The 17,185-nt window shown below is 41.9% G+C and overlaps 1 protein-coding gene across 1 annotated transcript in view; it reads right to left on the bottom strand.

Moving 5' to 3' along the window:
• The window catches only part of DOCK1 (dedicator of cytokinesis 1), a 569,919-nt gene that overhangs the window by 418,979 nt on the left and 133,755 nt on the right, over positions 1–17,185 (bottom strand). Inside the window, exons 22-23 of the mRNA XM_023730055.1 lie at positions 16,793–16,927; positions 8,564–8,672 (exon numbers count right to left, since the gene is read on the bottom strand). Of these exons, the coding sequence (XP_023585823.1) occupies positions 8,564–8,672; positions 16,793–16,927 (244 nt within the window). The remainder of the gene's footprint in view (positions 1–8,563; positions 8,673–16,792; positions 16,928–17,185) is intronic.

The following is a 17,185-nucleotide window of genomic DNA, read 5'->3' as shown; positions in this document are numbered from 1 at the left end:
GGAGGGGACAGGAAAGCTGGTAATAGGGAACCCACGGTCGAGAAGGGACAGTGTTGACATGTCGTGGGTTGTTAACCTTTGTCATAAAACAATATGTACTGTTTAATGAGAAACTATTTGTTCTGTAAACCTTCATCTAAAGTACAATAAAAATTTTTAAAAAGTCAAAAAAAAAAACCTATGTTCTTGAAAATTATGAAAGACGTGGGAAAATACATGGGGAAAAACGGAAGATTGTAAAAGTATATCTATACCTATTCTAAATGAGGAAAAATGCATAGTTTTATAATGACTAAAATTCTAACAGTGTAAATTCTGGGAGGAGAAGTGATAAGTTGTTTGTTGCTGTTAGGTGCCCTCCAGTTGGTCCCAACTCACAGGGACTCAATGTACAACAGAACCAAAACACTGCCTGATCCTGAACCATCTTTACAATCATTGTTATGGTTCAGCCCATTGTTGAAGCCATTGTGTCAATCCATCTTGTTGAGGATCTTCCTCTTTTTTGCTAACCATCTATTTTACCAAGCATGATGCCCTTCTCCAGGGACTGGTCCCTGCTGATAACATGTCCAAAGTATGTGAGACAAAGTCTCACAATCTTGCTTCTAAGGAGCATTCTGGTTGTACTTCTTCCAAGACAGATTTGTTCAATCTTCTGGGACTCCATGATATATTCAATATTCTTCACCCACACCATAATTCAAAGACATCAATTCTTCCTCGGTCTTCCTTATTCATTGTCCAGCTTTCTCATGCCTATGAGGGGATTGAAAACACTATGGCTTGGATCAGGCACACCTTAGTCTTTTAAGTGACATCTTTGCTTTTTAAAACTGTAAAGAGGTCTTTTGAAGCACATTTGCCCAATGCGCTGCATTGTTTGATTTCTTGACTGCTGCTTCCATGGGCGTTGACTGTGGATCTAAGTAAATTGAAATCCTTGACAACTTCAATCTTTTTCTCTGTTTATCATGATTTGCTTATTGGTCCAGTTGTGAGGATTTCTGGTTTCTTTATGTTGAGGTGTAATCCATACTGAAGGCTGTAGTCTTGGATCTTCATCAGGCAGTGCTTCAAGTCCTCTTCACTTTCAGCAAGCAAGGTTGTATCACCTGCATAACGCAGGTTGTTAATGACTTTTCCTCCAGTCCTGATGCCCCTTTCTTCTTCATACAGTCCAGCTTCTCAGATTATTTGCTCAGCATACAAACTGAATAATTATGGTGAAAGGATACAACCCTGATGCACACCTTCCTTGATTTTAAATCACACAGTATCCCCTTGTTTTGTTCAAACGACTGCCTCTTGATCTATGTACAGGTTCCTCATGAGCACAATTAAGTGGTCTGGAATTCCCATTCTTTACAATGTTATCCATAATTTGTTATGATCCACACAGTCGAATGCCTTTGCATAATCGATAAAACACAGGTAAACATCTTTCCGGTATTCTCTGCTTTCTGCCAAGATCTATCTGACATCAACAGTGATAGCCTTTGTTCCACATCCTCTTCTGAATCTGGCCTGAATTTCTGGCAGTTCCCTGTCGATGTACTGCTGCAACCACTTTTGAATGATCTCCAACAAAATTTTACTTGTGTGTGATGTTAATGATATTGTTCGATAATACCACATTCTATTGGATCCTTTCTTTGGAATGGGCACAAATATGGATCTCTTCCAGTTGCTTGGCTAGGTAGCTGTCTTCCAAATTTCTTGGTATACATGACTGAGCACCTCCTGCGCTTCATCTGTTTGTTGAAACATCTCAGTTGGTATTCCATCAATTCTGGAGCCTTGTTTTTAGTGAACGCCTTCGGTGCAGCTTGGACTTCTTCCTTCAGTACCATCGGTTCTTGATCATACGCTACCTCCTGAAATGGATGAGCGTCAGTCAATTCTTTTTGATACAGTTACTCTGTGTCTTCCTTCCATCTTCTTTGGATGCTTCCTGTATCATTTAATATATTCCCCGTAGAATCCTTCAATATTGCAACTCGAGGCTTGAACTTTTTCTTCAGTTCTTTCAGCTTGAGAAATGCTAAGTGTGTTCTTCCCTTTTGGTTTTCTAACTCCAGGTCTTTGCACATTTCATTTAATACTTTACTTTGTCTTCTTGTGCCGCCTTTGATAATCTTTGACATGTTCTGTTCTGTTTACTTCATTTCTTCAGTTTGCTTTACCTATTCTATGTACAGGAGCAAGTTTCAGAGTCACTTCTGACATCCATTTTGGTCTTTTCTTTCTTTCCTGTTTTCTTAATGATCTCATGTTTTCTTCACGTAGGATATCCTTGATGTCATTCCACAACTCGCCTGGTCTTCAGTCATTAGTGTTCAATGCATCAAATCTACTATTGAGATGGTCTCTAAATTCAGGTGGGATATACTCAAGGTCGTACTTTGGCTCTTGTGGACTTGTTCTAATTTTCTTCAGCTTCAGCTTGAACTTGCATATGAGTTCACACATTCCATGTTCCTATTATTAACAGATGTTTACAGCTGTTTCTTCTCATTTTGAGTCATGCCACACCAGCAAATAAAGGTCCCAAAAGCTTGACTCCATCTATGTCATTAAGGTGGACTCTATTTTGAGGAGGCAGCTCTTCCCTAGTCGTCTTTTGAGTGCCTTCCAATCTGGGGGGCTCATCTTCCAGCACTATACCAGACAATGTTCCGCCGCTGTTCATAAGGTTTTCATTGGCTAACTCCTTTCAGAAGTGGACTGCCATGTCCTTCTTCCTAGTCTGTCTTAGTCTGGAAACTCAGCTGAAACCTGTCCACCATGGGTGACCCTGATGGTATTTTGAAATACTAGTGGCAAGGCTGCCAGCATCACAGCAACACACAAACCACCACAGTACAGCAAGCTGACAGATGCGTGGGCAACGATGTAAAGTCTGGGAGGAGAGGTGATACGGGATTCCTATTTTTCTTAATTAACTTTCTGGTATTTTCCATGTTTCTAGTACGATCACACAGCACTTTTAAAACTGAAGGCAAGGACAAAATAAATGTATGCTTTGCTTTACAATTGAACAAAACCGATAAGAGCTGGTATCCTTATGGAAGTCTTGATGGCAGCGGCATATAAAGAGGAAAAGCTAGGGCCTTGGAGGAAGGGCTGAGTCAAGGGGCTGCAATGACTACAAGTGAGGCCCAGGTGGGTCAGAATCACTCAGCGAGACCCATGGTCTCATCTGCACGGAAATCCTATGATTTCTGAGCCTTGTTTGTCATCATCTCTAACACATTCAGAGGGCTTTCCCTGGGACAAGAAGTTTCTAAGCTTAGAGATTCTTGAGAGGCAGTGTGGACCCTAGATACTAGCTTGGAATAAACAAACCAACAAGAGGCAGCCAAAAGTTCCAATAAAGAAGAATTTAGGGTAAGATACAAGGTAAGAAAGAACAGTACATTTCAGGTCAGGATATCATTTTTCAGGAAATGAAATGTGTGCCCCATGGAGGGCAAAACTCAACAGACAAATGTATTTACTCTGATTATAAAGTAGCTTATTTCCAACACACCTCCTTCTGGAGAAGGCCAGGAGGAAATGGTTCCATGAGAGGGTTAGAACGGAAAGAGGCAGGGATGCCTGTTCCCCAGGAACAGTTCCCTGGAAGGAACACAAATCCTCACAGCTGTGTGTGCCAGGCTCAGCTTGCAGGGCCCCAAATTCAATTAATCTTCAACCTAGTCCAATGCACATACCAGTAGGGAAAACTGTGTCAGAGCCAGGGGCTTTACAAGACAGTGGAAGAGATGCTGAAAACTCATGATAATATCTTCATTCTAAACCGAAGATGCAGTGGAAGAAACCAAGAAAAAGGGCAAAGAGTGGTGTCTGGAAAATGCGGGTTGAGATCCATCAGCATTCATGGAATAAATTCAGTGCCCATCAACCAGCAATTTTTGTTAGTGAAATACATGACTCTAGAGTAGATGACAAAAGACCAGACTAGTCAGTGTCAGACCGTCTCCCATGGAATAAGGGCTGGAACTTCCATAAAACACTTTTCAGTTGTATATACACAGCACTCACACCCAGCATAAGAAACGACTTCTTACTGTGGACCACAGTCACTGTCTCCCTCCATAGAGAGTTCTGGAATTCTTAGATCCGGATGGAACAGCAACCTAGGTCACAGGCACATCTTTCCCGGTCATCTTACAGAGTCGGTAGTATTCTGTTTCATGGAAATGAGTGGAAATGTCAGCACATGTGATAGCAGACTGCAAAGCTCCAATGCCCCAAATGCAGGGCAGGGCGCCTGACCCAAGCCACTGTGTTTTCAATTGCCTCATATGCATGTGAAAGCTGGACAATGAATAAGGAAGACTGAAGACGAATTGACGCCTTTGAATTGTGGTGTTGGCGAAGAGTATTGAATATACCACAGACTGCCAGAAAAATAAACAGGTCTGTCTTGGAAGAAGCACAGCCAGAATGCTCCTCAGAAGCAAGGATACTTTGGACATGTTATCAGAAGGGATCAGTCCCTGGAGAAGAACATCATGCTTGATAAAGTAGAGGGTCAGCGAAAGAGAGGAAGACTGTCAACGAGGTGGATTGACACAGTGGCTGCAACAACAGGCTCAAGCATAACAAGGATTGTGAGGATGGCACAAGATTGGGCAGTGTTTCCTTCCATTGTACGTAGAGTACCTATGAGTCGAAAGTGACCGGACAGCACCTAACAACAACCTCTGAAATCTGGTATTGCAATCCACCAGCCGTCCCCAAACACCACCACCTACTGTCAACACAGTCAGGCCATCCCCAACATCCCCTTCTCCAGGAAGTCTTCGTGGCCAGCCCCATCTAAGTCACATGATTCCCTTTTGGACTCATCCAGATTTTTTTCTTTTTTTTGGTCAGGAGGGCATATCGTCAAAGTTATCTAACTGCTTTATGTATGTACATAGAATGTATCAGGTAAAATGGAAAGTTCTCCAAGAAAATAACGTCTATGTATATACAGTCCCAAAGCTTCTGGTACAAAGCTGTTGTCCATCAAAGTGAATGACAGCAACAGGCCCTGGTTTACAACACCATCAGGGAGCTGGTGCTTAGCAACCCTCTCTCCAAAGGAGACGAACGAACCAGTGTGATCTGGAACCCGCAGCCTAGGTTCAAATCATCGCTCTAACCCTTCTTAGCATGTAACCTAGAGCAAGTTTCTTAAAGTCTCTACGTGTCAGCATCTTCATCCAAAAATAATAAAGTTCTTGTATGCTGTCAAGTAAATTCTGAGTCATAGCGACCCCATGTGACAGAGCAGAACTGCCCCATAAGGTTTCCTAGATACGGAAGCAGAGCACCAGGTCTTTTCTACCACAGAGCAGCTGGTGGGTTCGAACCACAGACCTTTCAGTTAGCAGCCAAGCACTTAACCACTGTCCACACATCCGCTGTAGCTCCCACTCCTACTGAACACAAAAACCTGCACAAGCATTCTGCTACTTGTGTGTCTTCGTGCTTAAATTAAGTGACCCTGGTCAAAAAATTTGTTACTCAATCACACAGAAAATGGCCTTGTTGAAAATTTTACTTTGGATGCCTTGTTTACTGGGCAGTAAACTATTATCTGAAACACCTCCTGCCTGTCCCCTTATTAGGGCCGAACATCCTCTGGCGGACCCTTACCTGCAAGGTGCGCATGAGCGGCAGGTTCAGCTCTTAGAAGGGGACTACAAAGTGTGGGCTCCAGAGAAGCCGCGTCAGGAGACCCAGAACAAGGCCTGGAGGCAAGAGGGCACACTGACTCCATGTCACCATAAAGACATGAAGACCACGTCAAAATGCAGAACACCCAGCAAGGGCCACCCTTCCGGAAACCATGTTTAACCTCGAAGAACCCCAAAGAGCTGCTTTCTCTGTGTAGAACAACTCATAATTCTATCTCCATTTTCAACAGAGCAAAAACTAAAGAAAAAAAGTTTAAAATACACAAAAACAAGAGCCACATCAGAGCAATCCTTCAATCTCAGCTGCTGAGAGAGCACCTCGTGCGAAATAACGCGATACAAAATTAGCAGCAAGGGAGGTGACGCTTCAAATAAAACCCAGCAGGTCTGTCTTGCAGATGAAAGTTTGCGCCCATGTACGAGCATCACTGAATTCACTGTGTCTTATAAGAAAACACCCACTAAAGAAAGAAAGGTCTTCCGAGACTCCCGTCTCTAAATGATTTCACTTCAATGAAAGTATGCAGATACAAGTCTACCCAATCAAATTTAATAGTATAAGAATATATTTGGAAATCCAAAATTACTTCTGGATTACTTAAAACTTCCTGCAATTTTTATCTATTCTTACACTACAAGCATCTGTTTTTCCAAAATGTCACTGGAGTTAATCGCAAATATACAGAATACATTGCTAATTTTAACCTTGGCACGCAAAGGCAGCTTTAGGCAATATCAGGTTGCCAAAATTATCATCCTAAAATTCTTAATACACACACCACATAGCTTTCTTTATAGAGCACCAATTTTTTATAACACATTCGTTAAAGGTCGAGAAATTCTGTTGCAGAATCCAAGGGCTCTGCCAGACAGCTGTACTGCCTCCAAGATGACTTCATTCATGGTTGGTTACATCGGTTCCCTGGGCCGCGGCAACCATGAAACACGTCTGTTCCAGACTGTATGGCAAAGTTTCAAAGCTAGGAAATCACTTTCCGGAAACATTTTTACAATAGCCATAAGGTGGTTTTCCGAAGTAATACATTAAAAGAACATTACAGGACGGATGTGAGAGCTGAGGCAGCTACAATGAAGAGTTGAGTGGAAGAGTCTTGTTCTTTGAAGGGATTAGAGCAGGCTGCAAACTGCAAATTGCACCGCACCTCCTGCAATTTCAGGGTCCCTGGGTGGTGCAAACAGTTAACTCACTCAGCTGCTAACCAAAAGGTTGGAGGTTCAAGTCCACCCAGAGGAGCATCAGAAAAAAGGCTTAGTGATCTACTTCCAAAAACTCAGCCATTGAAAACCCTGTGGAGCACAGTCTACTCTGACACACAGGGGTTGCCATGAGTCGGAATCAGCTAGACAGTAACTAGTTTCTCCGATGATAAGTCAGCCCCATAAAAATCACTAAACCAGGCGTGTCAGAAGGTGAGCAACTCCGGGGGCTCCTCCGGGGGGCTGCCCCACACTTTGCCTCCTGGGACACCTCCAGGCCAGTGAATGAATGAGCCCTCACACCTCCAGGGACTCAAAGGCATCTTTCTTCCAAAGGGCAACGGTAGAGAATAGGTGAGTAAAAGTGACGAGAGCAGGAACAAAGGCGCCTGGGATCTCTCCCCTGCAGAGGCAGGATCTGCTAAACGACACACATGTGGCACATATAACAGTATTTCCACGGGGGAGCCTGAGGTCTGACAGGGGTGCCTGGAGCAGCATCAGCCTCAGCCTCCCACATCTCCCGAGGCACCAAAGCACCCCAACAAGTTCCATGTAAAGCATTATTCGCATCAACTTCCCCTTATTTAAACTGAGTAAATTCAGAACCTCTCCCTTTCAAGGAGATAAGCAACGAAAGTATTTAAGAGCACTCAGAGAGAAACAGAAAGGAATTCCATTACACGCTGAGCATGATTATGTTCGCTGTAAAAAGACTCCTGGGCCTTTCCCGCAAGTTCAGGCTGCGCTCGATGTATGGCCCCGGAAACTAGGAGCCCTTCGTCCGAAAGTTGGCCTTGCAAGGTCTTGGAAGCTCATGGACAAATCCAAACTCCCTGAGGGTCCGAACTGCTGGGTTGAGGGCTATGGGGACCATGGTCTCAGGGAATATCTAGCTCATTTGGCATAACACAGTTTACAAAGAAAATGTTCTACATTCTACTTTGGTGAGTACCGTCCGGGGTCTTAAAAGCCTGTGAGCACCCATCTAAGACACTCCACTGGTCTCACCCCTTCGGGAGCAAGGGAGAATGAAGAAAACTAAAGATACAAGGGAAAGATTAGTCCAACGGACTAACGGAGCACTACTACCACAGACTGAGTCCAGTACAACTAGATGGTGCCCGGCTACCACCACTGACTGCTCTGACAGAGATCACAATAGAGGGCCCCAGACAGAGCTGGAGAAAAATGTAGAACAAAATTCTAACTCACACACACAAAAAAAAAACCATACTTACTGGCCTGCCAGAGACTGGAGAAACCCTGAGTATGGCCCCCAGACACCCTTTCAGCTCAGTAATGAAGTCACTCCCGAGATTCACCCTTCAGCCAAAGATTAGACAGGCCCATAAAACAAAATGAGACTAAAGGGGCACAACAGCCCAGGGACAAGGACTAGAAGGCAGGAGGAGACAGGAAAGCTGGTAATAGGGAACCCAAATTCGAGAAGGGACAGTGTTGACATGTCGTAGGGTTGTTAACCAATGTCATAAAACAGTATGTGTACTAACTGTTTAATGAGAAACTAATTTGCTCTGTAAACCTTCACCTGAAGTACAATTAAGAAAATTTTTAAAAAAGCAGTAAACAAACACAAACCAAACCAAAGTCGGCCTTGACCGTGGTTGGTGCTGCCGCGCCGGGCCTACCTTCACTCTGACTGTCTGATCTGACAGACTGCTCATCATGTCGTTGATGGACCGGAACAGCTGCAGCAGGGACTCCATGAAGTCGGCCTCTCCTTTGTCTTCATACAATCTGCAAAGAAACACACAAAGCTCGGTGGGGTCCTGACGAGAGAAGCCCTCATCCCATTTCGTCCTGCGTCTACGACCATGACAGAGCTGCCTGGTGACAAGTCAGAACGTGAGGCCATTCCCTCAGTCTGGAAATGAGACTAATTGGGATCGCTCAACTGTACAGATGTGCCTTCCCAGTAAGAAGCAGAGTTTTAAAATGAAAACATTTATTGATTTTTTTCACCGTAATATAATACATTTCATGAGGCACTGGTGGTTCGGTGGTAGAATTCTCGCTTTCCATGAAGGACACCCAGGTTTGCGTCCTGGCCAATTCACCTCATGCGCAGCCACCACCCATCTGTCAGTGGTAGACTGCATGTTGCTATGATGTAGAACAGGTTTCAGTAGAGCTTCTAGACTGAGAGTGACTAGGAAGAAATGCCTGGAGATCTACTTCTGAAAATCAGTTGGTAAAAACCCTATGGATCACAATGGTCCAATCCCCAATCGATGATAAGGATGGCGCAGGCTGGGTAGTGTTTCATTATGCTGAGCATGGGGTTGTCATTGAGTCAGGAGCCAACTCAACAGCAGGTGACAACAACAATACATTTCAGAAATTGGGAAAACACTTAAGTATACAAGAAAGGAGGAAAGAAGCAAGGGAGGGAAGGAGAAAGGGAGAGAGGAAAATTCAGCCCTAATTCCACCCCACAGAGATTACACTTTTAATATTTTGGTTTATTTCCTGCCAGTGTTTTTTAAACCCATATATCACGTAACTGATGATCAGAAAGACACTTGATTATCTAAATTTAACATGATGTTATAACCATTTGAAACGGACATTATAATAGTAAATTCAAAATTAATTTACTTCAGAGTAATGATACTTTACAAATTCATTCATTTTAGAATCAATGGCACCTGGACAAATTTTCAAAAGGTAGAGCATATTTAACAAACATGATACAGAAGTTGTACATTGGCTGCAAAAATGCAAATATGTCGCTAATTGTAAATAAGCTTCATCTATAAATTATTTATTAGCAGTTACTTCAAGTTGCTGTTACTAAAAAGCAATGCATTTGAATTTAAAATGTTGCAACTCTGATGTTTTATTAATACAGACTAGTTTTCTGCCTAATTAAAAGTATACCATACCTGAAAACTTGTGTACAATGGAAAATTTTGTAAACTAAGTGATAATTAATTACCCTAGAGGTAATCTTATATTTAAATGAGTTCCACTGTAAAGCAAAGAAGTCTATCTAAAATGGGAAACTGCAACCTAGTGTATCTGTTTTGTAAATAAGGGTTTTCAAATGGGTGCTGGCTTAAATGGTGTATTAAACAATTAAAATTATGGAATCATGACCTTCTATTTGCAGGTGGGATGCAGCAACATTTGGCAGGTGTCACAGAACACTTGGAGAGGCTACAAGCATGCAAACATTCACCTCACAGGACACCGGCCAAATCCTGTGGCTGAATGTGGTTGAAAGGCTAAAAACCAAAATGAAAACCTCTAAAAAGCAGAGTGAGGTTTTTAATCAGCTTCCAGAGAAAATAAATAGTTTGGAAAATGCCCCAGATAACAGAGCACAGTTCTCAGCTGAAAACCCTGGAGGGCCAGGGATAAACAGAAAGCAGACTGAGCCTCACCAAGACTACAGCGCTGATGTAGCTCACTCCCTCATTGGACTGAAGTGGTCAGCCCCATTCTCTATGCCTAGAAGACAGAGGATGAATCGTCTCTAGAGGAAGATCACATTATCTGGAGATTCGATAGTTTTTTCATATACACAGTCCTGTATTCAAACAAAAAATACTAAGCCCTACAAAAGACAGGACCGCATGGCCAAATAAAAGAGAAAGAAAAGGCAACAGAAACAGACTCACAGGTGACCCAGATAGGAACACCAAAATAATTCTACTTATTATGTTTTAAAATACAGAAAATAAGATGGAGAATTTCACTAGAGAAGCAAATCTATAAAAATAAAACAAACATTCTACATCTAAATCAAATGAACATTCAGAAACTAAAAATATCTAAAATTAGGAATTCGTTATACGGGTTAACTAGAGATTACACACAGCAAAAGACAGAATTCGCGAATTGGAAGACGACCAACAGAAAAATAACTAAACAGAAGTACAGACGGAGAGAATAGAGGAAAGAATTTAGAGGGCACAACAGAGAGGTCTAAGACAACACGCAATTGAAGTCTCAAAAGGAGAGACAATGGAATACTGGCTGTGAATTTTCCAAAACTGATGAAAGACATCAAGCCCAAAATTCAAAAGGCTCTGAGAGCCCAGTGTCGGATACGTAAAAAGATTCCCATGCAAGTCATAGTAAGACAGCTAATAACCACAGGAAAAGAGAAAACTTATAAAAGCAGCAAGACAACAAAAGATACCATTAACCCGAAAGGAGCAACAAGAAGCAAAAGCTGACTTCTCACCAGAGATAATGAAAACCAGAAAGCAATAGAATGGCATCTTTAAAGTGGAAGAGGAAAATAACGGTTAACGTAAAATTCTATATTAAATCAAATTATCCTTCAAAAACTGACATAAATTGTTCTCATACAAACAGAGCGTGCAACATCTACACTAAAAGAAATGCCACAGGGAGTTTCTCCAGGAAGTTATCCCAGAGAGAAACATGAAATTGAAGGAAAGATGAGAAACAATGAGTAAAGATAAAGAATACTGAATGAATACAAATTGTACAAAATAATAACTGTAACGTCTTAACCAAAAACCAAAAACTAAACCCATCACTGTCGAGTCAATTCCAACTCACAGCAACCCCATAGGGTTTCTGAGGCTGTAAATTTCTACAGAAGTAGACTGTCACATCTTTCTCCAGCGGAGCCACTGATGGTTTCAAACCACAGACCTTTTGGTTAGTAGTCGATCACTTAACCACTGCACCACCAGAGCTCCTTAGTAACATATGAAAAAAAACAAAAACCAAACCAGTTGCCGTCGAGTCAATTTCAGCTCATAGTGACCCTATAGGACAGAGGAGAACTGCCCCATAAAGATTCCAAGGAGTGGTTGGAGGATTCAAACTGTCAACCTTTTGGTTAGCAGCCTAACGCCTAACCACAGCACCAATAATGTCCTAGGGGGGTTAAAATATATAGAATTAAAATGCATGACAATAACAACACAAATGCGAGGAGAGAGTCAATGAAATTAAAGTGTTCTACTTCTCTAGTCATATCTAGGGGAGTGGTAAAAGCAATCATTTGAATAACTCCGTAAGTCAATCATGAATGTTGTTATCTCTACGATAATCACTAAAAGAACAGTGAAAGAATGTTTAACTAACACATTAAGAGAGGAAAAATAAGATAACAAAAATATAAAATTTTGATTAGTATAAAAGAAGGCCAAAAAAAGAAGGGAACAAAACAGATGGGTAAAAGAGAAAATTAAAAGAAAGATAATAAATATAAGCCTAATATATTACCTAATTACATTATATATAAATGAACTAAATACCTGGTTATAAAGATTGTCAGACTGGATGAAATAAAAATCCAGCTATATACCTCACATAAAAGACACACCTTAAATATAAGTGCATAGAAAGGTTGAAGTACAAGAATGGAAAAAGGCATTTCATTACAAACGTTAGCCAAAAGATAGAGGTAATTTCACATCAGTAACAGAGTAAATCCACAAGAAAGATGTCACAATTCTAAATCTCTATGCCCCCAACAACACAGTTCCAAAATCTATAAAGTATAATTAATGTCTTTAGTATATTTAAAAGTCTACTAAGACTCTTTCAAGTATGAAAATTTAATAACCAGGTTTCTTTGCTCCTGACCAATACATTTAGAACATTTAAATGATTACCACCTTATAGCGATATCTTTGAAGTGTCTTGGGTAACGAGAGACCACTGATGAAGTCTCTAGAGTCTTACCTCTTGGTTTTATCATATAAACCAGGAAGATTCACTTGTTTGACCCACCTTGAAATGGAGGAAGGGGTAGGACGAGGGAACGCAAAGGCATATTGGTAGATACATAGATGAATAAAACACATCATTCCTCGGTCTGTTTAAATGTTATAAATATTCACTAACAATGAATGGCAGGATCTTTGTCTATTAACTACATTCTATTTCTGTGACCTAGGGATGAGAGCAGAATGACAGATCTGCAACAACTTATCCATGATCAATAACTAATTATTCACAAAGCAAACAGCAAATGACAGGCAAAAACTCCACAAAGCACAAGAAAGACAGAACAGGAGCTGAGCGATACCTTGTTTTAGTAATTTGATTCAGAGGGTCTGACGCAGGACCGGCCCACTTTCTGGCTGTCTGGTTAATGCAATCTGCCCACACAGAAAACACGTGAACAGCAGAGAAGTGCCCCTGGCTGTCAGCAGTCTTTCAGTGGGTTCCCCACAAACCAAATGTCTGTGGGCCAGAGCTTTAACTGCTGTTCTCATTTCAGAACAAAATGAGCTTTCCAAACAAATCAAAAACCATGCATTTGCCTAGCTAGAAAGATAGTGGGATAACCATAGTAAGCTTTAATATCTTCATCTCCAAACCTTCACCTCTCTGTTCTTTGGAAGAATAATTACTGTCAATTATTATAGAATTTAACAAAGCTACCACATTCACAGTATAGGAAAACACAGCAGACCATTTTGAAAGGAAAAGAAAAACAGAAGACCTCAAAAGTTCATTCCAACTGCAAAAAGAAAAAAACACTTGTCAATTCCAGCTGTGAGCACCATTGTTTTTCTCCCAAGGTAGTAAGTGTGTTGTATCTAAGAAAATGAAGGCCTTGGTTTGTTTTTATTCCCCCACTCCTGAAAATACCACCCATGAGGCCTGCTTAGAGCTTGTTATGGATCCAGCATTCCACACATCTGGGAGGGACACAGGATTGCTGTGGTCTTTTAAGTAGCCTATACAAAATAGGAGTATTATTTCATCTAAAAGTAATGCCTTTGATATCACAGATGAAGAAGTAACTAAGGAAATGTTATAGTAAGACAACAGGGAGTAGGGTGAGGAGGAAAGATTCCTAAAAAAGAATTTTAGTACAATTTTTTAGTAACATAAAGATAGCCCCATTATCCATGCGTTTAAGGTCATGATTGTTTTCCTATCATATTATCCGTAAGATATTAAAAGATCTTCTCAACAGTTTTAGACTACAGGTTTAAATTTAAGAAGTATCTGCCATATTCCCACAATGTGGCTATAACCATGGTCTAAGTGCCAAAAGGAACTTGTGTCCTTCTCTGTTCTCAAGAAGCATAGAAGGCAGCCAAGATACACATTTAAGAAACACCTAGAGAAAAAAAATAATAAGGTCAGTAAACTACTAACATCTAGGACCAGGGTTCAGAAGCTCATTAAGTACTCATGGAAGAAGGAAGGAAAGGAAAGACGGAGGAGAGCGGGAGGGAGGGAAGAAAGGAGAGAGAAGCCCTAAGTAAGTCAACGCTCCCCTCTGAGGTAATGGGAAAACCACACTTATGGTTCTCAGTAATGTTTCTTGACTGATGAAGGAGAGAGAAGGAAAACAGTTTCATAAAATTAAAAAGATAATGTGCACAAAAAGTAGGCCTGGACACAAGCACTTTTATCCTAAACTAACATCCCCCATACACTCTGGTAATTCCAGGTCTGATCTGACACTTTTTCTCTCTTCTCTCTTCTTTCTCCCATATATTAATGCCTCAGGACCACAGCTTCAACAGTAAGGAGACCCTAGAAGAGCTACTAGTGAATGAGAAAGCCCAAAGCCTGTTCTGAAAAATATGGGAGAGGCCGGGGCAGCGTGAATATGTGACATGGAAGAGCATTCCTGAAAGGTGCCTTAAGACAGCTGGGGCCTGTGGAGGAAGGGGACACAATGGGACAAGGAGGCAAAGGCAACGAAAGAACTGTCTCTCACACCCACCACCAGGGATTTGGTCCCACACCTCTGTTGTGGAAGAAGCATTGCTGTGTCTTCACATCTCAGGGTCAACAGGGGACTGCCACAGAGCAGCAGGGTGAGGGAAAGGTCTTGCTTGATGTGAAAGCTCTAAGTCCTTGAAGAAGGACAGCTTTGTCCTTTAGGGAACAGGTAAAGTAGACCACTGTCTCACAGTCTTCCAGCCTGTGAGGCATACAGAGTCTGTGCCTCTTCCACACTTGCAGCAGGCAGTGTTTGTTTGAGAGGTGCTGCTTCAAGGACTGAGGGATAAAAGAGGAGTGGGACAAAGTTCAGTCTTTCGTGGAGGAGAGGCCCTGGCCAGATTACCCCTCGAGGTGTCTTCGTGACAGCAGACAGTGATGCAGACTTGACCTATCTCTCATACGCCTAGTCCCAACGTGAAGCCGGGCTCAGGGCAACACAAAAAATGTTACTAGCTCCTGATCAGTGCCTGGGGCGGCCAACTGCCCACTGATGGACATGGCCAAGGAAGGTCTGTGTTTTGGTGTTGGTGTGTCCCCATAGCAGATCTTTGCAGGTACGCAGTAAGCATTTGTTTTAAACTGAATGAATGAACTGATGAAGTTTCCAGTTCCTGTTACCAGGGAAGTGAGCAGATCTTGTATGCTTTCACCACCGTCATCACCATCACTGTTATTATCAGCATCAGAGCCATCATTAGCACCATGATTAGCATTTGATTAGATAAGGCTAGGGAGGCCCAGGCAAGGGCCCTGGGGGACTTAAGAACCCTCACTGCCTTTTGGCAACTGCTGCTTCTCAGCTTTGAAAAAAATAAATCCGATGCCATAGAGTCAACTCTGACTCATCGCAACCCTATATGAAGAAGAACATGGCATCAGAATTGGAGGAAGACTCACTGACAACCTGCGTTATGCAGATGATACAACATTTCTCGCTGAAAAAGAAGAGGGCTTGAAGCACTTACTGATGAAGATCAAAGACCACAGCCTTCAGTATGGATGACACCTCAACATAAAGACAACAAAAATCCTCACAACTAGACCAACAAGCAACATCATGATAAACAGAGAAAAGATTGAAGTTGTCAAGGATTTCATTTTATTTGGATCTACAATCAACACCCACAGAAGCAGCAGTCAAGAAATCAAAAGACGCATTGCACTAGGCAAATCTGCTGCAAAACACCTCTTTAAAGTGTTAAAAAGCAAAGATGTCACCTTGAGGACTAAGGTGCACCTGACCCAAGCCATGGTGTTTTCAATCGCCTCATATGCATGTGAAAGCTGGACAAAGCATAAGGAATACTGAAGAAGAATTGATGCCTTTGAACGGTGGTGTTGGTGAAGAATATTGAATATACCATGGACTGTCCCAAGAATGAACAAGTCTATCCTGGAAGAAGTACAACCGGAACGTTCCTTAGAAGTAAGGATGGTGAGACTTCGTCTCACTTACTTTGGACATGTTGAGGATAAGGACATCGTGCTTGCTAAAGTAGATGGTCCTCAGAAAAGAGGAAGACTCTCAAGAAGATGGACTGAAAAAGTGGCTGCAACAATGGGCTCAAGCATAACAACAATTGTGAGCATGGCCCAGGACCGGGCATCTTTTCCTTCTGTTGTACATAGGGTCACTATGAGTCGGAACTAACTCGACAGCACCTAACAACAACAACAACAACAACTTCTGACTTTCTTGTACTTCTTTGTCCTGGACATTCTCAGCATGTTTGACCAAAAACTTATTTCACCACAGAGATGTAATTTGGGAGTAGGCCTGGCTCCCGCTAGGGCTATGCCAGGACAAAGGCACACAAAGGAATCATGTCTGTGCTGACTCAGTGCAGCTAAGCACCCAACCAAAGGCATTTCTGAAGGCAACGTTTCACTCATATGCACACACTGCAGCTGGGAACTAAAATGAATAGAAGTGGCTGAGATGATTTTTAATAACAAGTACTGGTTCATAGTGCTTGAACCACAGGACAATATTTAATGGCACAAGAGAGCGGCTAAGGTATGAGTGGACCATCTCCCCCAGTGTGATCAATTACTGCTCTGCTATGCCAGAAAGCAAGGAAAAGGAGGAAGAGGAGAGAATGAGGAAGGGAGAAAGACAGGGAAGTAAAGGATTTCTGGAAAGTCTTCTCGAGAGGCAGCACGGGGGTACCTACTGATTGAACAGTATCCGGGAGCGCACAATGAACTTGAAGATGTATTCCAGCGCTTTCATCGCCTTGTACAGCTGCTCATTTATGCCCGGCTTCTCGGCATTGTCCACATAATTCCTTAACACTTTTGTCAGCTTCCTGTTCAGAATGGAAACACAAATTAATGGTAAGTTCAGAAACGTTCAATATCTCAATTCTTAACCAGTACAGAAATGCACAAGTGCGTGATTTTTATTTTGGTTTATGCTTTTCAGTATATGCATATTTGTAGAAGTTTTTCTAATCTGACAAAGTGATTCATAAAATAACTCTCGGGGAGTAAGATTTGAGCATTTGGTAAGCACTTTCTAAGCCTCAGGCATTGTTCTGAGCATGCTGACTGTATTATCTAATGTA

The sequence above is a fragment of the Trichechus manatus genome, unplaced genomic scaffold (genome assembly GCF_000243295.1).
Source record: "Trichechus manatus latirostris isolate Lorelei unplaced genomic scaffold, TriManLat1.0 scaffold00031, whole genome shotgun sequence".
NCBI classification, from domain to species: domain Eukaryota; kingdom Metazoa; phylum Chordata; class Mammalia; order Sirenia; family Trichechidae; genus Trichechus; species Trichechus manatus.
The sequence above is the reverse complement of the archived record's forward strand: the minus strand, read 5'-3'. Positions and strand labels throughout refer to the sequence as shown.